The sequence below is a fragment of the Pongo abelii genome, chromosome 4 (assembly GCF_028885655.2).
Source record: "Pongo abelii isolate AG06213 chromosome 4, NHGRI_mPonAbe1-v2.0_pri, whole genome shotgun sequence".
NCBI lineage: Eukaryota > Metazoa > Chordata > Mammalia > Primates > Hominidae > Pongo > Pongo abelii.
In genome coordinates this window covers 136,113,862-136,138,191 of record NC_071989.2, presented here as the reverse complement: position 1 = coordinate 136,138,191, position 24,330 = coordinate 136,113,862, and the positions used below count along the sequence as shown (strand labels likewise).

The following is a 24,330-nucleotide window of genomic DNA, read 5'->3' as shown; positions in this document are numbered from 1 at the left end:
GCACCGATGCACTGATAATCATCATCAACATTAATGAGGGCTGGCTATACCCCAGGACCACTTTCAGTTCTCCACCAGTGTCATCCCACTTAATTCTCACAATAATCCTGTTGAGGTAGGTTCTACCATTATTCCATTTTACAGATAATCACGATGCTGAACATTCAGAACATTCTCTCACAAAGAATGTGGTTAAAACTTACCATTGAGCAAAACATGGAAATGTATGCTGGTTTTGTTGTTTTATTTTTTGTTTTGTTTTATTGTTTAGCAAGCACTTACATAAAATTGATTGTGTTGTAGGTACCAGTCTAAGGATTTTATAAAAATTAACACATTTAATCCTCATGACAAATCTGTGAGCTAGATACCTTTAGTAACCCCATTTTGCAGTCGTGGAAATTAAGCCTCAGAAGGATCAAGCAATCTACTCAAAGACACGCAGCTAGTAACTGGTAGAGCTGGGCTCTAAATCCAAGCAGTCTGTCTTGAATGTTCAGAGGGGAAAATGTTCTATACATGCAATTTATACTCAAGAATTTCTTATTTAGTCAACTCATCCAATTTACTGGGGCAGGGAGCAGTGTGTATGGAGGATGTAGATAGTGTGAGGAGAGGCTGGGGAGAGGAGAGACAGGCATTTATTGAGTCTCCCTTTTCTTCTCAGACCTTGCCAATGACTCTATCACATATCGTGATTATTGGTGTAGGTATTCACATTTCCTCTCATGTATGTTACCACCTGGTAAATCTGATGATAATAAACTTATCACTGGGGAGTAAAAGATATCTAACAGGTGAAAGAATAGGCAAAGTCAATTTCAGTGCTAGTAACTAACGCTTACAGCTTTGATTTTATTTTACCTAATAATTTTAGTATTTCTTCACATTTGCGAACAAAATAAATAAAAATATATCACATTTTGACTCAACTAAGCACATATTTCTGTCTAAGCATTTCTGTTTAAGCCTTCCCATCTAAGCATTACTAAGTACACAACCCTCTAAAAAAAAAGTCCCTTGAGTTTCAAATAAGTTCAGCCTAAAAACATTAACTTCTTCATAAAGAGGAATTGCTGCTACTACATTACCAACACTACCCCCAACTCCCATGCAAGGAGAGGAAATTAACTTTTGTAGTAGAGTTTAAGCATCTGGAAAGCCTTTGGTTGGGAAACCTGGTCTCATTAATAAAACAACCTGAAAATGCCCCAACAAGGGAGGGAATGGAGATTGGTACTTTGAAAAAGAAAAGGAAGTAGAAAAACCTAAGGGGAAGAAGTTGCTTCAGAATTTAGAGCAGATTAAGTATTGGGGGTTCTTAAGACAGCAGAGAGCGTACTGCACTTTACACAGGTCCTTTGGGTAATAAGACCTGAAATAGGCAATTATATGTAGAGAGGCCTGATGCTGAGTGTTGTATATAGACCAGTAGCTGCCATAAACCCTCTGTTAAAGCTTAGCACTGAATAAAAAGAGCCACAAGGCTCTGAATGGGCCTTTAGGCATGGACATGGAGCAGAGGGAAGGAAAGTCACAACCCACTAGAAGTTAGTGGCCCCAACTTTTGGCAAGTAAAGTTGCTGGGGTACTTCTGCAAATCCTAGGAAGGAGAGAGGACCACCCTTCCTCCCAAATGAGTGAAACTGAACTTTCTGCTAACAATGACACACGGAGCCTGAGTCAGATTTGATTTTATAAGAAACTGCCCTGTGAAGCTTATTACTGTGTTTACTGTCAGGTTATTATTGAGGACATTTATTATTCTATTAGGTAGTATGCCTTCCTTCACCAGTAATGCTGCTGCTTCCACTGAGCGCTGGGCTTGATTTTATTCCATGGATGCGTTTTTGTTTTTATAAATGGTTATTTTGACCATCAGAAAGACTACAGCCAACTTTTGCCTTACCTCTAACAAGTGAGTATTTTATGTTAGGGCTGCTTAACAAAAATCCATATTCCCCTCTCCTTTCTGGGTATACAGCTAGACTACCCTTTTTAGCATTCCTTGTAATTAATGTGGTCTCATGACTGAGTTCTAACCAAAGTACCACTTCCAGGTATGACCAATTAGAAATTTTCCAAGCCCACATCTCAACAATCTCTTCTCTTTTGGCCAATTGGGATAGAGATGACCCCAAAATGACCTTGGATCCTACATGCTGAGCACAGCAGAGGCTCCAACAGTTTTTATCACAGAATGACACTAAATAACAATGAATGGGCAGAGTCTGCCCACCAGCAAGTCCCACAATGGACTGTTATTTGAATGAGAAAGAAATGAACTTCTATTGTGGTAAGCACTGAAATTCTGGGATCTATTTGTTACAAAAGCTAGCATTATCTAACTAGCAAACTTAAAGTGGCTGAAACAACCACCACAAAACCTAATACTCTTTCACTTATTCCTGTCCTTTTTTGAAGAACATCTTTCAAACTGTAGAACAGATGTAAGAAAATAGCAGCCTGAATGTAAAATCCAGTGTAAGGCTCATACTTAGGCTATGAATAAATGTATTTTGTTTGCCACACAGAGCAATCTATTTTATTCAAATCAGTTGAAAACATTTACAAATGAGAAGATTTCACACCAAAAATATGGATTTTCATTGTCTGAAAAGTCAGTGATCTTGGGCTTTATTCTCCTTTTTATGTGAATCAGGCACCCTCCAGACCCATATGACTGGTTCTGGCCATCTTCCCTCTTCTACATTACTTACTTGGCCTTCGACTGCAGTTGACTTTGCCAGCTGGATTATCATAAATAGCTGGGGATTAAAACTATATGCAATACTAGCTAGCCTAGAATTACAATAAGGAAAGATTACTTTAACTATTTACATGTTATGTCCTTGGCTTCTTTTGATGGAAATTACAGAAACAGCCAAATAAAACCAATTATTACATTTGCTGGTCTAATATTGTTCATGAGTTTTCCCCCCACTATGTCTTTCAATATTCCCTATACAAAATTCAACATAGAATCTCATTTTAGGGTTAACTCAATAGAAATAAATAGTAGCATCCTGTAGAATCCCCCCAACACACTAATTACTTATTTGATCATTTTCCTTGATCTGCCTTTGGCTGTTAGAAAGATAAAAGCCATATTTATGTTTCAACTATATTGCATGGGATGTTAGAACTCACACATGCGTATTCTATTTTTTTTCCTGATATTTCTATTTTATTTAAATATATACTCTCAATTATGGCTCTTTAAGTGCTTTTTAAAAATTCAACTATTTCACACATTTGCATCTTATAAACAATCTCAGATCCTTTTTGAAATTAAATAGAGTATAAATAAATAAATATGGTTAAATTAAACATTATAGTTAATATTTAATAACAGTGTGAAATTGTATGAAGAGAACAGCAAAAGTTTAACATTCCTAAAGTAACAGGCTATATCCCATTGAGATGCAAATTTTTATTTGATTTTGTTTCTTCCTTTTTGAAAATAAGATAAAATTACAAATAAATCTCTTAGTATCTTTTCTGGATGATTTGCTATAGAGAGATACACTTAACTGTTGTTGCTTCGCTCATTTTTAAAAATCAACATTAAATCCAGGTATATGGCATTTATACATTCTCTCATTTACTCCATTCTCATTCACTGAACAAGGTATTTACTGAGCACCTCCTGTGTGTCAAGAACTGTATGTGAATAAAGCCAAGTCCCAGAACCTGGGGAACTCAACTAATGGAGTAGAATAAAGGCTAAAAAAGAGATCCATGGAATATGCACAAGGAGAGGTTGGCTTCTCACTGAGAAGTCCAGAAAGGCTTGTCCTTTAGGGGAGATAAGTGCCAGGTGTTGAAAGTAAGTAGTGGATGAAGCAGAGGGAAAGACTCACTCTGCAAAGGGATGGAGGCCTGAACTTAGAGGAATTCCTAGTGAATTCCAAGTCCTCAAATGAGCACCATCACTGGCTGTCAACTAGCAGTAGAGGGTAGGGGGAGAGTGTCAGGAGACCTATGGGCAGCCACTGAGGGTTTTAAGTGAGAATTATGTAACTGAATCCACAGTCCATGGAACTGACTCTGGAAGAACCACTTAGGGCCAATATGGATCTGACTACTTCCCTTAGGATTCATTGATTTACTTCGAGACTGTACATTTCAGAAAGGATTTAGTGTAGCTTGAAAAAAAAGGTAGATAGACTAAGTGAGAAGCCACTAAAATAAGAACTCAAAAGATGTGATAAAGACAATTTAAGGGCAGAGAAGTAAAATGGGGCAAGAGGGAAGGTTCACATAATTCATGCCCTAACATAAAATACTCACTTGTTAGAGGTAAGGCAAAAGTTGGCTGTAGTCTTTCTGATGGTCAAAATAACCATTTATAAAAACAAAAATGCATCCATGGAATAAAATCAAGCCCAGCGCTCAGTGGAAGCAGCAACATTACTGGTGAAGGAAGGCATACTACCTAATAGAATAATAAATGTCTCAATAATAACCTGACAGTAAACACAGTAATAAGCTTCACAGGGCAGTTTCTTATAAAATCCTCCCACAGTACGTCATGAACATCAGACTACCCCCTTCTGCCTGCTACTCAATAAAGTAGCTCTAGGGCACCTTGGTGAAGTCTAGGAATGTGGCTCTCTGCTGATCTCACTTAATTCAGGAAGGATTGTAAGTTATATATCTGAAAATAAGGGCTATATTTAGATAGTCCTGCTTCTTTTCACCTAAGCTTTTTAAAGCTAAGCATTGAGCTAAAATGTCAACTCCTGATCAGCCCAGGAGTGGAGTGAAGCACAGAGCTCTCTGGTAGAAATGGCCAGCTGGGTTAGGGGTAGAACAGAAATCTTTTGGAAATGATTTTCTTGATATTTCTTGAATTGAAGGACTACCACATTCATTTATCCACTCATCCGTTGATTGACTGAAGGATTGATTGAACAACTGATTGACTGAACAAATACTTATTGACAATCTAGTACTCAGAAGGCATAGTGAACTAGACCCAGGCTCTACCCCCAAGGAGCTTATAATCTAATGGCGGATAAAGAAAGAAACAGACAATTAAATGACAAGCAGATAGCTCTGGGAAAGGCTTAAGAAGACGTTGACCATGGAAAGAAATGTGCCAAGAAAGTACTGACCTGACAGGACATGACAGGATTCTCTTCAGAAAGCAATTTTGTCTTTAATTAATTAACTTCGTAGTATTGTCTATAAAATAAATAGGCAGCTAACATGAGGTGCCTTATATTCTATAGAATTATAAACTATAATCTCATAAACTGGGGAACAGTTACTGTAAGGGATAACTCGATTTTAGAATAACCTGTTAATAGATTTATTGAACACATACTATGTTCTGGGCACTCTGCTAACCACTTCATGTGAATTATCTCACTTCACAACTTTACATAACCTCCAAAAAACCCTATGGGGCTAAGTAATGTCAGCTTCTTTCTACTGACAGGAGGAACAGAAGTAGAGTAACCTTTGCCAGGTCCACAGATGGTACCAGAGCTGGGGTCTAGCCCAGTGTCTCACTCCCCAATGCTGTCTTCCTCTCTGGCAGGGATTAGGCAGCAGGACCAGAGGCCTTTTAAAATCCCTCATGATTCGCATAAATAGCTCATCTTTCTGCTCTCTATAATGAAGAGGTATGCCTCTCAGTCTTCTTAAAGTAATTTAAATTTTTAAGAACAATAAAAATATGATTTCTATTAGATTCTTACAGTAATAGTAAAGGGTGAGTTCTGGGTGAGCCTCGATGGCTGGAGGTTTATATAGGGAAATGTGGCTCAGGATCAGAGTGGGGAAGAGCTGAGACTCTCTTACATTGTTCCCATCCGATTTTTCAACAAGTAAATAGGGATTGTAATGATGATCTGTATTTGAATATGAGAACCTCTAAAATCTGTATATTCCTTTGATAGATTATTGATACGAGAAGTCTAAGCTTATTAAGTAAGAAACTGAAATACATGTTTGAAGAAATGCATGGTTAGCTAATAGGTATTTATAAAAAATGTCTACCCTCTGTGTCCAATCAAATAGCTAAGCAAAGACTAGACATGTGCAAGGATAGCTGGGGACGGGGGGATGGCAGGAATTGGTACAGGCGGTTGTTCAGTTTAAACTTATTCATCATCTGTAGAAAATGAGGAAACAGTACTTAGATCTGATCAGAAAGGGGAAAATAAGCCTCCTGGGTGCCAGCCAGGGTCCTTGTGTGATGTAATGAACCCAACTCAAACTTTAGGTCTCTGCCCCTCAGTGTGTCCTCACTAGTAAAGCCAACAACTAATTAGTGGCTTCTAGAGCAATTTATTGTGCATTGGCTATTTGGTGGGGAAAAGAAAAGATAATATCCTGGTGGGGCTCCAAAGTTTCACTTTGAATATTGCCTCAATGCATTACAGATTAGCTTTTTAACCACGTCTAACTGGGCAGGATCTGTTAGTGGATCATAGTTCAGAGAGTGCCGATTCTATCTAGGTTAGGAGCAACCTGCTGATGTGAAGAGAGCTCAGACCCCCTCCTCTTCTGAGCGCACAGAGAAGCTTGGCAGCAAGACCCACTAATGGAATTTGAAAGCTTCTGCTATTCTTCTATGATATTCAACCTTTCCAGATTCAGCATGGGAAAGATGAGCCATGGGGTAACGACATAAAGGGTTAAAATGAGGGGCTAAATAATCATCCAGTGCAGATAATCTAACCAAAGAAGGTGGGATACAGAGAGGTGCTCATTTTAATATAATGAACACATGCAACAAAAATATTTCCTAGATTTATCTCACATGCAATCATTCAGTACCACCTGGTTCTGGTCATAAATAATCACTGAGGAATTTTCCATTTAGATTAATGTACATGTGGCACTAAGAGAATGGCCCGCAGGAAAGGAATTTCTCTATTCCTCATTGGCACAGGTAGAACTCTATTATAACCACTGATTAACTCTGCCATGTGGTCTGAGTCTGCCATATGATATTTTAACAATAAAGTTAAAAGATCATTAAAATTAATTTATTGCCACAGCTGGCATCTGTGCATTGGCATACATATGCAGCAAAAAATCTGACTTAGAAGTGAAATTCAGCTTTAAAAACAGGAGCTTTACAGTCAGAACATCTACATGCAAGTCTGCTGTGCTACATACCAGCTATTTGCTGTGAGCAGGGATCTTTGTGTCTTTGACTCTCACTTTCTTCTGCTGATCGAGGAGGGGGAGTGATATCTACTTCATAGGATTATTGTGAAATATAAGTGACATGATGTGGGTGGGAGCATTTAGGAAGCTATATATTGTTATGTGACTCTAAGGTGTGATTAACTGCTGTCACTTTACAGTAGAATTAGTCATGACAAGCATCAGGAACGAAGTGATGCTTCTAGAGCACATAGAAGTGTGGGGTTGGGAGAGGGAGGGCAGGAAGATCGTTCTCACTTGACTCATCAGTTGAACAGACACGTATTGTGTGCTGCAGCATGTCTCCATGTCTCAATCCCCGGCACGGCACTAGGAATCAGGCGGGAGAGGTATCCCAGCACAAGGAGCATGAGGCCCGTGAGGCCAGCCTCATCTGTGAGATGCTGGTCTGGGACAATGTCCTGGTCAGAAAGTAAGGGTCTATGCTGGAAGTGCTAGGGGCTTCACTGGACAGTGCAGTACACCTCAGATGTTACTACCATCACAGTCATCTACAGGACTTTTAAAACTCTGCATCCTTTTCCCAGAGTTTCTGATTTTAGCAGAATGAGATGAATCCTCAAAATCTGCATTTCAAAGTCCTAGGTGATGCTAGTGTTTCTGGTTCAGAAGCCACATTTTGAGAACAACTGGGATAAAAGAAGAATGATGGGTTCTCAGTTATAAACAACTGACTCTGATTCTGGCTAGCTTAAAGAAAAAGAGAATTTATTGGAGGGTTTGGGGGTACCTCCTAAAATCAATAGGAAACAGATTCAGAAATGGAGAGGATCTAGGACAGTTCTGGTTCACGCAGCATAAGCTACTTCACCATGATGCCTGGGCATCCCTGGTAGAGTGTACCAGCTCCAACTGTCTTTTCTCTCTTTCCTCACCTGAATTTAATGTGCTGAGTCCCTGGAGAAAGAGTCCAGTTGGCACATGTCCACCCCTCAGCTAGTAGCTGACAGAGTTCTTTGAATGACAGGCCCTGGAAGATTGCACATAATGGGAGAGATGCAATTGTAGAGAATATCTGGGTATTATTGCCAAAGGTGTGTCAGTGGATGCTTAGGCAGCAAAACAAAACAGAACCAAACCCAAGGAAACAGGCCATGTCCTCTGTTATGGTAAGAACAAGTCAATTAATTAGCAGAGGGCCTGGAATTCTAGGAGGGAGCGGTCCGCTCTTGTAGATTCTTGATTTAGAAAGTAAAATGGCAGTTTACAGCTTCTTTAGAGGAGGAAACGAAGTTAAACTGGCATTTTGGGAGACCCCCGTCCTGGGTGTCTCCCATGCCCTGAGTTCCTCACCCTGAACTTCCAGGCCTCAGTGGTTCAGTATCTTCTGGTTTCCAAAATTCACTCATCTGTCCTACACTTTTAAGCATGCTGTATGATTCATTTGAAGGATTCCTTCATCTGGATGTTTTTAACTGTTTAGTTTATTATGAAATGTATCAAACATACAGGACAGTATAGAGAATAACATCATACTTGAGTGCCTACCACCCAATTACCCAGATTTCCATTTTGAAATAAACCCATTGAATATTATAGAGCTTTTGGTCCTGGTCAGGTCTTGTGGGTGGCTGGAAACTGAGAGATGGGATGGCCATTGGGATGGAGGTAAAGAGGGGAGGCAGACATCTGGAGTACTGCAGATATTCAGGTCATCGATGAAGGAGTGAACAGATGGGGCTGAGCACTTATACCTGCCAATACTAAACATAGGCAACATATGGATTCCATAATTTGGAAGGCATTAATTTTAAAAGGATTTTTTTATTAAGATACCTAGTCCTGACTCAAATTGCCCTAATAAGAACAGATATCTTTAAGTAATTATAAACATTCATTTCAAATATTTGTTTTATCCCACGTACGTCTTTAAGCGGATAAGTAATCATGGGAGAGAGTGATAAAGATGCCCAGGGCAGCTCAGCCCGGTGGTGGCTCAGGCTGGGTGCTCACATGTGTACTGGGAGGGGTAACCCTTAATAATTTCTTTAGAAGTATAAGTTGTGACTAGGCACAGTAAATTTCATGGGATGAGAATTTAATCTTCAAAGTATTAGCAAACGATAACTCTGAAATGTTAAGGCTTTCATCTCCTCTCCATTTCATAGCTATCAATTTAATTAAACAATAATATTATTCAACTATTGAGTTCTAGAGCAGTGAACTCTGAATAAAAGCAAACCAAGACATTACGTTGTTAATTTTCATGTTAAGACCATGTTTCCTTTAGAAACTCTTTTTAGTTCACGTGAAATAGGAATTTCCAGCAACTGTGTTTTCTTTCTCTGCTATTTTTTCCTTCAGTTTCCACTCTAAGAGATCCTTACCTTTTGTCACTTGCCTGTTATATCTTGAAAGGGTCAGTCTCATTAAATTAATGCCTGATGTAATATTGACATCTTCACGGAATACAATCCTTTGTCATAAAGTGATTTTCCCTGATATATAAAGGATGCTTCTACAAAGCCAAAATAATTTTATTTTTAATTTAGCCATTTTAACAATTCATTTCAATAAAATCTGTACAAGACATTGAGCCAGACACTGTGGGAGGAATAAAGATAAACAGACATACTTCCTCCAGGAACTTGCAGTCTTGAGAAAGAGGCTGCATCAGATCATTCTCTTGTGGGGCATAGTGTGACAAATGACTGAAAAGAGGTGCAGAGAAGTACTGTGAACGCACCAAAAAAGGAGAGATTACTTCTGGATTGTTAGGGAGAACTTCGTGGAAAAAACAGTCTTGATAAAGAATGGGGAAAGTCTGGCAAACTCAATGGCAGGGACAGGTATTCAGGGTAGCAAGGAGCTACAAGCAAAGCTGCTAGGGCAGGGATGCCGGGTGCATTTGGGGGTCGCAGATGGAGGTGGAGATGAGGCAGGAAAGGGGGTCAGGTCCCCATTGTCAGCATGATAAATGCCATGGTCAAGAGGTTAGACTTTATTCTAGGATAATGGACAAGCAATGTCTCACTCAAGGCTTTGGAACTAAGGAAATGACATGATCAGAGTAAAATTCAATGCAATTCAGCAAAATGTATTGAGCAGCTACAATGCACCCAGCCCTGTACTGGGTGTAGTGCATTCAGAGACACATTCTTAGTGTTGCCTTCAATGTCCTTAGAGTCCAGTGGGTGACGGATACATAAACAGATAATGTCAACAAAGTGTAGTATATTGAGCTCTGTTAAATAAGCAGGAGGCCATTGGCCTGAAGTTCTCTCCCTATTTTGCGTTCCTACTTAACAAACTGAAACCTAACTTAGGAGTATATTTTTTGTAACAGATAGTTGGGTTTCAGCCAGTCACAAACAGCTGAGCTTCAGCCAATCACAGGCACCCAACTGATCCAACCACACCCAAATAAGGCAAACACCTAACTTAGGTAGCCAACAGATAATGTCTTTACTTTGCTTCTGTGTTTCGCCTATAAAAGCTTGCTACTCATGCTGCTGGATGGAGCTCTCTCAACCTCTTCTGGTTCTGATTTCTACCCAATTCAGGAATCATTCTTTGCTCAAATGAACTCTGTTAAATTTAATTTGTCTACAATGTTTACTTTAACAGCTCAAATAGATGGATCTAAAGGAGGCTGTGGGGACCCACAGAAAGTAATCTGGGGACTAAGGGAGAAGTTGGTACCTAACTTGAGTCTTGCAAGGACAGAAAAGAGTTATTTGAATGAAGAGAAGAGAGAAGGATATTCCAGTTTAAGAGAATACCGTGAGCAAAATCACAGAACATCAAATAATACTGGATGTGTAAAGAAAGACAGCAGCTCCATTCTAGTAGTAGGCTCAGTGTGAGGCAGAGAGGGGAGCGAGGGAGAAGAGAAGATGAGGGGCAGGGACTATGCTTTGGAAACTTCACTCAGGATGGAGGCACGGAAACCAGGAGACTATTATAGAGGTCAGGTCCCACAGGTGTTACATTAAGGAGGCACACTCCAAACAGAAATTCCAAACTTTCCATGGGACTCTCACTTAAAGGGGTTCAGGTATATATTTTGCCAGGCAACTCTTATTAATACTTAAAGTTATTTCCTAGTCTTCAGCATCCTCAGAACTCTCATCTCTTATTCCAGAGGAACCCTCACCCCATCTTCAGTGTTCCATTCCTATCACCCTGGTTTTTAAATCCCCTTTCTCTTCTCTGCCACTCCAGCAGATCACACTCACCCTGTGAGTGTTATACTTTGGCTCTGTTTGGTTTTCTGCACCCACTCCAAATCTTTACACACAGATTTTTATCCTCTCTCTTCTCTCAATAGGGCTTGATGGTGTCAGAGCAAGTGGGCTACTTTGTAACAGGGAGTGGGGTTGTGGGAGGCTCTGAATTCACTCACATATGTTAACAATTTGGGGGCAGTTACAATAATTAAAATATAAGATGATTAAAAAGAGCTAGACAAGTGGCAGTATAATGGAATAGAAGACATGGAAGTGAGATAACTTGTAGAAACATATTCAGGGCCTGACAATTAACCAAAGTAGGACAGAGGCAGAGAGAGGTAGGATTTTAAAACTGCTTTGTAGTTTGAATCTAGAAAAAATAACAGTAGTGTGATATTATCCACCATGGCTGTGGGATACGCATAGAGAAACATATTTAAGAGATAATAACAGAAGATGATAAATTTGGTTTTGTATATTCTTAGCCTGAGGTGTCAGAAAGATATTCAGGTCATATTTAAGAACCAGAGTACTTCAGTTTGATGCCATGTACCAGCCATCTCTAAACCTGTGTGTTACAAATCACCATTCATAATCAAACTCTTTTGGAAAAATGACTGACAACAGCCTGTTCTTGGAGATTGTACATGGATAACCCTTGCAGGAAATAAACCCATTTAACTTTGTTTCCAACAGTCTTCCTACTTTTTGTTGTTTATTTTTTTTTCAGAATACCTCTTAGCATCCTATGGAATATTTTTTTCAGGGACAATGTTCTAAGAAATGCTCATTAAAACACTATGGATCTCTAATCAGGGGAGGCTTAAGATAGAAGGAACTTGCTGTGGGAGAAAGCAGGTTGTTTGCATGGGAGTGAGAGTTGAAGCATTATGAACTGCTGAATCACCAAAAGTGAACAGAAAGAGAAAAGGAGGTTGGAGATAGAACCTTTATAAACACCATTTGATACCTCAAATGGCACATAGAGAATATAATTTGGAGAGACAGCAAGTTGTAATAGCAAAATCATGGGTTTCAGAGTGTGACGAGTGATCTAATCTTTTTCAGATTCCATTTTCTTTCTGAAAGTTAATGACTACCTTGCTGGGTTGTGTTGAGATTTAAAATAGATATGTGAAATATCTTCCACATAGAGAATACGTAATCCACTTTCAATAAATACTATTGTTAATACTGCTTTCATTTAAGTTTTTCTTGACATATTGAAGCAAAACTTTCATGAATACACTGTTGTATTGAAACCTGAATGTTGGACAATTACGTATGAGAAATCTCAGTCATTGGTATCAATACCCTAATACAGGGAAGCAATTCTAGTTCAGACAAGTCTCAAGCAGTAACAGCATGGTACAGGAATAGCATCCATAGTAACTAGGCAGTGAAAGACGATACCATAGGAATTTCCCTAAGGCACCAGGAACTATGGTTTTTTCATCTGTTTTTCACAAAGAGATGCTGGAAGCTAATATCTGAGCCTTAGTGAATACATTTACCCTCCATATAAAATCCTGAGCTAAAAGCCTCTTCCATGTGAATGACTGTGGGTATCAAATTGTCATGACGGGACATCCTCTGACAATAGTCATTATCTGGCACCCTCAGGGGGAGACCAGGGGAAAGGCATCTGCAACAAAATACTGGCTAATGAGACATATTTCTGTCTAAATATGTCACAGTGCTACAAATGCAAGCCTTAGTCATTTTCAATATTGGACAATTGAGCATACAAGCCCAAAAAAGATTCTGAATTTAGAGTTAAAAGCTCTGCTAACTGCCACAGCAAATTAGCTTTTCTCTTCTATAGCACAAAAATGGGGACAATTACCAATATTTTACCCAAGTCAGTTCATTCCAAACCCCAAAGGAATGGTCACCAGAATGTATTATCTTGCAGCCTTTTGGAGGGCAACCTCATAGGTCTCAGGTCTGTCTGAGGGGCCTGGTGTAGTTAAGATTGGCCATTAGCATGACTGGTCAGTGTCTTCAATCAAGAAGTCATTCCACAGCAGCCAAGATGTGGGTGAAAAAGATGACCAAAAGGATGGCAATCAAGTCTTTGAGGAGATGTCTAAGGCATTTGGGTTGTTCAGATCCTTGGGAAGGAATAGTGGCAGGGTAACAGATTTATGGTCATGGACACACAGGGTATTGTGGCAGGAGATGCTCATGTGTTGTTCATAGAGCAAACATAGGCTAGTGTGTAAACGAAATTTGCTATAGAAATTCATGGGGTCTCTCTCAGGTGAGTACTTGCAGGAGAAAATGGGCAACTAGGTAGTCTGATTGTTTTATATGGTCACTTGCCTAAAATCATAAGACTGGGGCAGAGTGAATATATATATTTATATATATACATAATATATATAATATATATTAAATATATGTAATATATATGTCTGTATAAAAAATAATGTTACTTAACGTGTGTCCTGAAGACTGGCAGCATCAGCATTGTCTGAATCTAGAATCACCCAAAAGTGCAAATTTCCAGGCCCCACCCTAGGCATGCAGGAAACAGAATCTGAGCAATTTGTTTTAAGAAGCTATCAGGTGATTAAATACAGTAAAGTTTAAGAAGCACTGCTCTAGACCTTTATCTGATGGGTCAATAATTACCACATCTCTCCACTTCCACCTACTCACCCAACTAGGCTGGCTTCTTCATCCTTCTGTCCTAAGTTTCCAGTTCTCTTCTCCTGATAGCACCTGATTAGACCATCTGATTATACATAAGAGCTCACTTTGGAATTTTTGTCATCCACAAAAATCAGAATTTTATGTATGAAAATAAACTGTGTAGACACAGTAAAAATACTCATTTTTAGCCTTGTGATTTGGTTTGCTCCAGACAAAACTCATTTATAACTTCTTTCCATGTTCTGTTCATTTCCAAGCTAACAATGACATAAATAAAGGGATGAAAAAAGGAGGAAAACACTTACCTGGGCTATAAGTTGCTCCTGGGAAGCTTTTACTTCAGCTTGCAATTTCTGGATGCACTGAAAAGGAGAAAAGTTTAGAAACTAAGTATGTAACTCTTTCTTTTACATACTCAACGTATTGCAGACATAAATGTGTATCAGTTTTCAAATCTTGTGAATGGCATCATTATTTCAGCTACACGTTTTGAATATCATCATTGGAGAAATCTTCCCCCCATTCCTATTTCTCTTCCATTCTATGAAACAACCCAAAGAAAAAACACACAAATATATTAAGAACTAGGATATGCCTGAGTAAGATAATGTTGGCTTGATGTGCTACGGTTAATGCAAATGCCCCTATATCATATAAATATGTATATATAAATATATAAATATATGTATAAATATATATATTCCCTATATCATATAAATATATATAAATATATATAAATATACATATAAATATATATAAATATATAAATATACATATAAATATATATGAATATACATATAAATATATATAAATATATGAATATACATATAAATATATAAATATATATGAATATACATATAAATATATATAAATATACATATAAATATATATAAATATATATAAATATACATATAAATATATAAATATATATAAATATACATATAAATATATAAATATATATAAATATACATATAAATATATAAATATATATAAATATATAAATATATAAATATATATAAATATATAAAAATATATAAATAGAAATATATAAATATATAAAAATATATAAATATATAAATATATAAATATATATAAATATATAAATATATAAATATATAAATATATATAAATATATATAAATATATAAATATATAAATATACATAAATATATATAAATATATAAATATATAAATATATATAAATATATAAATATATAAATATATATGAATATATATAAATATATAAATATATAAATATATATGAATATATATAAATATATATAAAAAAATATATAAATATATAAATATATATAAATATATATAAATATATAAATATATATGAATATATATAAAAATATATAAATATATAAATATATAAATATATATATAAAAATATATAAATATATAAAAATATATAAATATATATATAAATATATAAATATATAAATATATAAATATATAAATATATATAAATATATAAATATATAAATATATATATAAATATATAAATATATAAATATATATAAATGTATAAATATATAAATATATATATAAATATATAAATATATAAATATATAAATATATATAAATATATAAATATATAAATATATAAATGTATAAATATATATATAAATATATAAATATATAAATATATAAAAATATATATAAATATATAAATATATAAATATATAAAAATATAAATATATAAATATATAAATATATATAAATATATATAAATATATAAATATATATAAATATATAAATATATAAATATATAAAAATATATATAAATATATAAATATGTATAAATATATATAAATATATATAAATATATAAATATATATGAATATATAAATATATAAAAATATATGAATATATAAATATATATAAAACATATAAATATATAAATATATATAAATATATATAAATATATAAATATATATAAATATATATAAATATATATAAATATATAAATATATAAATATATATAAATATATAAATATATAAATATATAAATATATATATATAAATATATATAAATATATAAATATATATATATAAATATATATAAATATATAAATATATAAATATATATAAATATATATAAATATATAAATATATATAAATATATAAATATATAAATATATATATACAAATATATAAATATATAAATATATATATACAAATATATAGAGAAATATATATAAATATATAAATATAAAAATATATATAGAAATATATATAAATATATAAATATATATATAAACATATATATATATATATATATATACCTTCACATGAAAGCATATCCATATATTCCAAAAGCAGATACAAACCCTTTAGATTGAACAAGAGGTAAATTTACATAATGATATATATTTTAATGCTCAGATATTCACAGATTAATCATTTCTTATAATGTAATTGATTAAAAAACATATGCCAAATGTTATGAGCCTCTTGTTTTACTCCACAGAAAGAAACACTCCAACATTAACAACTAAGAGACATTTGTACAGTCAATACCATTTATAAAATAAATAGAATATTCAGCTAATATTATTCAAAAGGTTACATATCAAACAAACTTTAAAACTACTACTAGCAAAATAAATTTTATCTCAATATTTGCCAGGGAATAAAATTACTTTTAGCAAATACAAATATTGTTATTTACCATTGTGAGCTTAAAAATACGGACTTTTAATCCAGACTGAAATGGCTTCCCAGGATTGTCAGTTCATATAAAATTAGGTAACTTTTAAAATAAAGATGACTTTCTTGTACAACATACCTGGTCTTTCACAAGAACCATTTTTTCATATGGTTCCCCACTGGCTTCCTTGTGGGCCACAGCCTCCAGTTTTTCCTCCAGCCGGGATACTTGTTCAAGCAGTTTTGATTTTGTTCCTTCAGAGACTGAAAGCTAAAGATATTTTCTTTATAAGAGTATGTAAGTACAGTGGTATTTTAAAAGCTCCTTTTAAAAATACAACTTACAAATAATTTATCTTCCACTAGTATCTATTAAATATGAAAATAGCTTCTGGAGCATTCCTCACAGATGATAAATTAGCATAGAGAAAGAAGGAAAAATTGATTTTATTTATTGTTTATAACTAAGATCTTTCTAAGCAAGAGATGAAATCACATAGTTACAATGGAGAATATAGAAATACTAGAAATAGAGAAATTTTGAATGCAAAGATCTCAACACTCATCTTCACTGTGTTTCAAGATTGCACTTTATTTGTAAAGCTGAATCTGAAACTTGTATTCTGGCTTATATATGGTCCTTGAAACTTAACTCTTGCGGGGCTACAGCAATCTAGAAAGAGTGAGAGTTCTGACTCCCTTGAATGTTCGCCACAGAAGCATCAGGGTGCATAGAACTGGGGTATATGCAGGAATTTCAAGTTAAAGTCTGATCAAAGGCAGATCTATGCTAAGCCACAACCAAAAAATTCCTAGCAATGACTTTGTTTTTGTTTGACTGTTTGTAGATTCCTCTTGAGGAAAGTGGTAGTTTGATAGTCCTTAGTCTCTAATTCCCTTGGAGAGTGCCTGTACTAGCTTCTCCTTTCATTCTGACTGCTATTGTGCTTTTTTTCTGTAGGTCAGCAACAGTCCTGAAAGACTCCCTGGAAAGGGACACACAATTCTGTATTCACTGCAACTCCCAGGGTATTCTCTGAAGCATGGATTATCTCTACATTTCTTTTGCATTACTCTGAATGTTATTGCAAGGCAACTTGTCCCATCTTGAGAAAACTTAATTGTCCTTAAATTTTTAAAGACAATCTACCAAATGTGGAAGCAGGTCAGTCTGCCAAGGAAATAAGCACATTATCTATACTGGCCCATCAGATATACTGGCATATCATACATACTGTGAGCACATCATACATACCGGCACCGAACCATCCAGCCACACACTCATTCACTAGACAAATGTTTGTTCAGTTGCCTCCTCCACAGCCATTGTGTTATGTGCCACAGATTAACAAAGTGCAAAATAAGGGCTAGAGGGAACACAGATGTTACAAACTGCTGGCCATGCCTTTTGGCTCTTGGTGGCCTTGGAGACCTGCAGTGCTCCTCATGATCACCAACACGTGTTTAACTCCGGAGTGCATGGTGGTTTGGGATTGTAGTCTGGCTTCTCTGCCTACCCTTCTATTTTATTAGAGACACAGTATAGCGTAATGGTTAAAGCCGAGGAGTCTAGTGTCTTTATCCTTTGGGTTAAAAAAAATCTCAATTTTGTACAAAAATTAGCCAGGCTTGGTGGCAGGTGCCTGTAGTCCCAGCTACTAGGGAGGCTGAGGCAGGAGAATCACTTGAACCGAGGAGGCGGAGGTTGCAATGAGCCAAAATCGTGCCATTGCACTCCAGCCTGGGGAACAGAGTGAGACTCTGTCTTAAAAAAAAAAAATCTCAATTTTGCTGTTTACTATCTGTGTGATCTCAGCAAGTTACTCAACCTACCTGAGCTTGAGTTTTTTAATCTGTAAATAGCGATGGGGATGAAAAGAATACTATTTATCTCAACAGTTGGTTTTGAGGATTACATGAGTTTAAACAACAGAGACACTTAGAACAATGCCTGGAACATATCAAGCATCTAGCAGCTCTCATTATAATTATTCTTCTACCTCTTCTAGATCACAGTAGGTGTTATTCTGGGTTTTATCTAAATATTTATCAAAAAAAATTTTTTTTTTTGAGATAGAGTCTCACCTTGTCACCCAAGTTGGAATGCAATGGCGCGATCGCTGCTCACTGCAACCTTCGCCTCTGGGGCTCAAGGGGTCCTCCCACCTCAATCTCCTGAGTAGGTGGGACTACAGGCTCACACCACCACGCCTGGCTAATTCTTTCTATTTTTGAGATGGGTTTTCACCATATTGCCCAGGCTGGTCTTGACCTCCTGAGCTCAAGTGATCCGCCCACCTCGGCCTCCCAAAGTGCTGGGGTTACAGGTGTAAGCCACTGTGTTCGGCCTATTTATCAAATTGTAAAACAAAAACAAAATATCTGAAGACATCATAATCTTTATGAGCTGCATACCCTGAATTCAAACTATATTTGATTTGTTCATTTCCTATAACCACTCTAATGTTCAGAGAAAACTCCTCTCTATGTCTGGAATTATTTTTTTCTCAAATATAATCTCTCAGTTGGGCCCATTTTATTCCCATATCCTGTTTGTTATGTGATCCATCGTTACCATTTTATTGTCTTTCTTTTAAATCTACCTTCTATTGTTTGAAAGCCTTTATTCATTCACTCAAAAGACATCATTTATTCACTCATTTGTTAAAGAAATAAGTTGGACATTTATTATATGTAAGAATTTGTAGATTAAAAAATGAAAACAATATTGTTCACAGCCTCAAAGAACTCATACTTTAGCCAGAAAGTCAGATCATTTAAAAATTGCTATTATATAATGCAAAACTATATAGGTGAATAAACAATATTAATAATAGTTAACATTTCTTGGGCACTTACTACATGTCAGACAGTCTGCAGAGCCTTCTGTTTTCAAGTTTATTTTAGTATCTCAATTTATCTTCAAAACATCCTGAAGGTTCATTCTATTATAGCTCCCATTTTGCAGATAAAGAAGTTGAGTTTCAACAAAATTATATGACTTATCAAAGGACATAGCAAGTAAGTTCTGGAGTTCAAGTTTTCAGTAGTGGATATCAGGTTTGACTCCCTACACCCAAATTTGACCCCAGCTCCAAAGTAGGCCCTGGTCATCATGACAATTCTATTCTCTTTGCTGCTGATTGGTTCAGGAATCAAAGCATAAACTAATCAGAGCCTGGCTTTCCTGTAGCAACAGTTATCGTATAAGGAGATGTGACCTAATTTGGGTTACTCACACTACACAGAATTGGAGAGTGATTTGGAGAAGCACCCTCTGTCACCGACCAGACGCGAATGCTACTACAGCCATCCCACAGACATCAGGAAACCAGGCATACTCAGAAAGGAAGAGTAAACAACAGAAAAAACTTAAGTTCTTGATGACATTATTAAAGTGCTTTATTAACCAATCTTGAAGCATACCCTACCTTACAACTTGCACTTAGTGAGCCAATAAATTCCTTTATTGTTTAAGGAGTTGAGTTTTCTATTACCTGTTGCCAAAAGTATTCTACGAATATGCTGTTTGGTTCCAAGATTCCATGCTCTTGACCAAAAGTAAGAAAAGTTTATGAAAAACAGCAGAAACTAACATATATTTGGTAGATACAGTATACTAGGTATTCTGCTGGGTGCCACATATATAAATGTTACCTTACGTCATTGCTCAAAATCCTATCAGCAATTTTCTTTATATTTTTTGTTATCTTCATTGTAAAGATTGAGAAACTAAATGCTTTAGTGGTGAATTAACTTGTGTAAGATTCCAAAGCTAAGAAGAAGAGGTTACATTTGGGCCCTCATTTGTCTGCCTCCATTCCTGATTTTATATCATATCCAAATCCTAACTCAGGCTGCCTGCCACAATGAGGCCTGTGATGTTTTTTCCTTACCATGTGGACTTCAGCAATATTTCTCAGGATCTTAACTTATATACTCAAAGGAAACTTTTTTCTAATACCTTAGAATTCTCTCTAACCCACCATCTTGCTTCCTTTTATATAGACACTAACCCCTTATTTCCTCTCCTTTTGTAACTAGTTTCTTACTGAATATCTCTTTGACTCAGATATATTTAGCTCATGTTCAGCTTAATTCTAAGAAATGTTGACTTAGAATCAGGATATCTATGCTTTAGTCTTAATTCCACAACTCACTGACTCTATAACCTTAGTGCCTATGATAGGATTTTAAAAATAATTTCAACTTTTTTTTTAGATTCAGAAAGTATATGTACATATTTGTTACATGGGTATATTGCATGATGCTGAGGTTTGGGGTATGAATGGTTCCATCACCCAGGTAGTGAGCATAGTACCCAATAGGTAGCCACCCAATCTATGCTATATTTTGTTATAGTAGCTTGAAATGACTAAGACATCTGTCTTCAAGTTTGGTGATTGTTTTATCTGCCAGCTTATATCTGCTATTGAACCCTTCTAGTGAATATTTTTCTTTTAGCCATTGTGCTTTTCAACTCCACAATTTGTATTCTTATTCTCCTTCTCCTCCTCCTCCTCCTTCTTCTTCTTCTTCTTCCTCTTCTTCTTCTTCTCCTTCTTCTTCTTCTTCCTCTCTTCCTCCTCTTTCTTGTCTTTCTCCTCCTCCTTTTCCTTCTCCTCCTTTTCTGCTTCTGCCTCTTTTTTGAGATAGGGTCTGGCTCTGTCACCCAAGCTGGAGTGCAACAGCACAATATCAGCTTATTGCAACCTCTATCTACTGGGCTCAAGCCATCCTCCCATCTCATCTTCCTGGGTAGCTGAGACTACAGCTGCACACCACCACATCCAACTCATTTTTATACATATGTATATATATATGAGATGGTGATATGGTTTGATTGTGTCCCCACCCAAATCTTATCTTAAATTTTAGTTCCTATAATCCACATGTGTCATTGGAGGCACCCTGTGGGAGGTAATTGAACCATGGGGTGGTTACCCCTACACTGCTGTTTTCATGATAGTGAGTGAGTTCTCACAAGATCTGATGGTTTTTGAGGGACTTTCTCCCCTCTTGCTCGGCACATCTCCTTGCTGCTGCCATGTGAAGAAGGACATGTTTGCTTCCCCTTCCACAATAATTGTAAGTTTCCTGAGGCCTCGTAGGCATGTTGAACTGTGAGTCAATGAAACCTCTTTCCTTTATAAATTACCCAGTCTCAGATATGTCTTTATTAGCAGTGTGAGAATGGACTAATACAGACAGAATCTCACTTTTTTGCCCAGGCTTGTCTCAAATTCCTGAGCTTAAGCAATCCACCAAACTTGGCCTCCCAAAGTGCTGGGATTACAGGCATAAGCCACCACACCCAGCACTACTTGGTTCCTTCTTATAATTTCTGTCTCCTTATGTATATTCCCAACTTGCTCATACATCATTCTCCTGATTTTCCTTACTTCTTTGCACATGGTTTCTTTCACCTCTTTGAACATATTCATTTCTCCAGTAAGTCTGGAATTTGCTCTCTGGGCTTCCTGAAGAATGGTTTCTGTCAGTGTCTTCTTTTTCTTATGAATGGGCCATACTTTACATTGTAAGATTTGTAATATTTTGCTGAGAATTTAACATTTTATATATTATAATTTCATAATTCTAGAAATCAGATTCTCCTCCTACCCCAAGGTTTGTTGTTGCTGCTTGTTGAAGACTGCAATCATCCATTTGTTCAATGACTTTTTCAACTAATGTTGCAAAGACTATTCCTTATCATGTATGGTTACTGAAGTCTCTATTACAATATTTCTGCAGCCAGTGACCTGACAGGAATTTCCTTGTATTCCAGTATCTTTCTTCATCAAGCATTTCTCTGGAAGCTGAAATTGTCCTGCTACACTCCAGAGTTCTGAAATGATTGGTTCTGACAGTTCTTGCCAGTTCAGTAGTTATTTTTGTGACAGGACCAATTCCTAGAACTTCTTATTTTGTCATCTTCTGTGGTGTTCAAATCACTTTAAGTGTTACTTAAATATAATTCCAAAATATATCAGTACCCTTTCTTGACTGCAACAATATGGTACAATAGATATAGTTTATCTTTCTTTGACTTTTAATATATTGCAATAACTTTATTGTATTCTTTTATTGGACATTGGAGTAAATATTGAAAGTTGAATTTTCTGAGTAGATTTGCAGAGCTTCAAATTTATAATATGGCAATTGTTATTTTGCTGTACACAATTTTTCAGACGAATGTTGTTCATTCTCTTTAAATGATCTTCTCCTTCCAAACCTGTTAGGACCACAGGTGGAGGAGACAGAGTCCTGGTCTTCATAAGGTATCATACGTAGAATATCAGCTTTCCAACATCATGTAAACTATATATTTCAGCAAAGGTGGCTAATTACAGTATATAGAAATTGGTCATTTAAAGAATGGATGCATTTCTACTTTCTTTTTTGTAAGCAAATACGTGAAACTAAATTAGGCTGAGCTTTCCTTTTCTATGCTGTAAAAACAAGCAGTTTTCATTAATAAACATTTAAAAAGCAGTAAAAAGGAAGCTATGCCCAAGTTTCTCAGAGCTTAAAAATTCAGCTCTGATATCTCGCAGTTGTTAACTTGAATCTCCTCTTATTTATGTTGATGCCTTGTTTCCTAACCCATAATTAAATGTGAATTTAGGCAGAATGCCTAATATGTTTTCACTTCTATCTGGGAGCTAAAAAAGTGGATGTTATATAAGTAGAGAGTAGAATGGTAGTTACCAGAGGCTGGGAAGAAAAAGGAATAGGAGAGGATAATGAGAAGTTGGTTAACGGTACAAAAATAGTTAGATAGGAGAAATAAGTTCTAGTACTCATTAGTACAGTAAGAAAATTATGGTTAACAATAATTTATTGTGTATCAATATAACTGGAAGAAAAATATTAATGTTCTAATACAAAAAAAGATGATGTTTGAGTGTTGGATGTCCCGATTACCCTGATTTGATCATTATACATTGTATACATATATCAAAATATTATATGTACCCAAAATATGTACAACTATGATATATCAGTACAAAACATACCGCAAAATGGCCCCCAAGCACCAAAATACAGGATGGTACAGGCATAAGATAGATATTCCCATTCCAGAAGGGAGAAAAATGAAAGAAGGAAGAAGGGGTGATGAGTCCCGCATACATCCAAAACCTATCACGGCAAATTCCACTAGACTTTAATGCTCAAGAATAATCTAGAATAATCCTTTTTGGTTTGATAATCTGCCCTCTAGGACCACTGGAGTGGAAGTGTCACCCCCACAGCTTGGCAGAGATCCACCCATGCTGTGGCTAGGTTGAGCAGGGCTTGTGCCCACCCAGCCCTACTGCATGGGGGTTATGCCCAAAGGCTCTGCAGAATGGTGATCTCTCCTCCAGGGTTCTGTCAGAGAGAAGCTAAACCCCAAGGGCTCTACCACATGAGGATCTTGGTTTCAAATTTCTTCCAGGTAGGGTTGTGCTCTCATGGCTCCAGGTGACCTCACCATCATGGCTTTAGTTGGAGGATATTTGGCCTGTTGAAGCTGAGATGATGTCCCTGATAATCTCTGAACTGTCTTTTGGGCTATTTCCCCCATCTTCTAGAACAGCACAAGACTACTGAATAGCTTTATCATAATGTCCTGTAGCCTCTAAGAAGTCTGAGAAACTTTCTTCATTTCCCCC

General features: G+C 36.0%; 1 protein-coding gene across 1 annotated transcript in view; it reads right to left on the bottom strand.

Moving 5' to 3' along the window:
* Positions 1–24,330, bottom strand: part of CCDC192 (coiled-coil domain containing 192) — a 227,003-nt gene that overhangs the window by 128,104 nt on the left and 74,569 nt on the right. Inside the window, exons 4-5 of the mRNA XM_002815851.6 lie at positions 16,812–16,943; positions 14,324–14,380 (exon numbers count right to left, since the gene is read on the bottom strand). Coding sequence (XP_002815897.3) covers positions 14,324–14,380; positions 16,812–16,943 — 189 coding nt within the window. The remainder of the gene's footprint in view (positions 1–14,323; positions 14,381–16,811; positions 16,944–24,330) is intronic.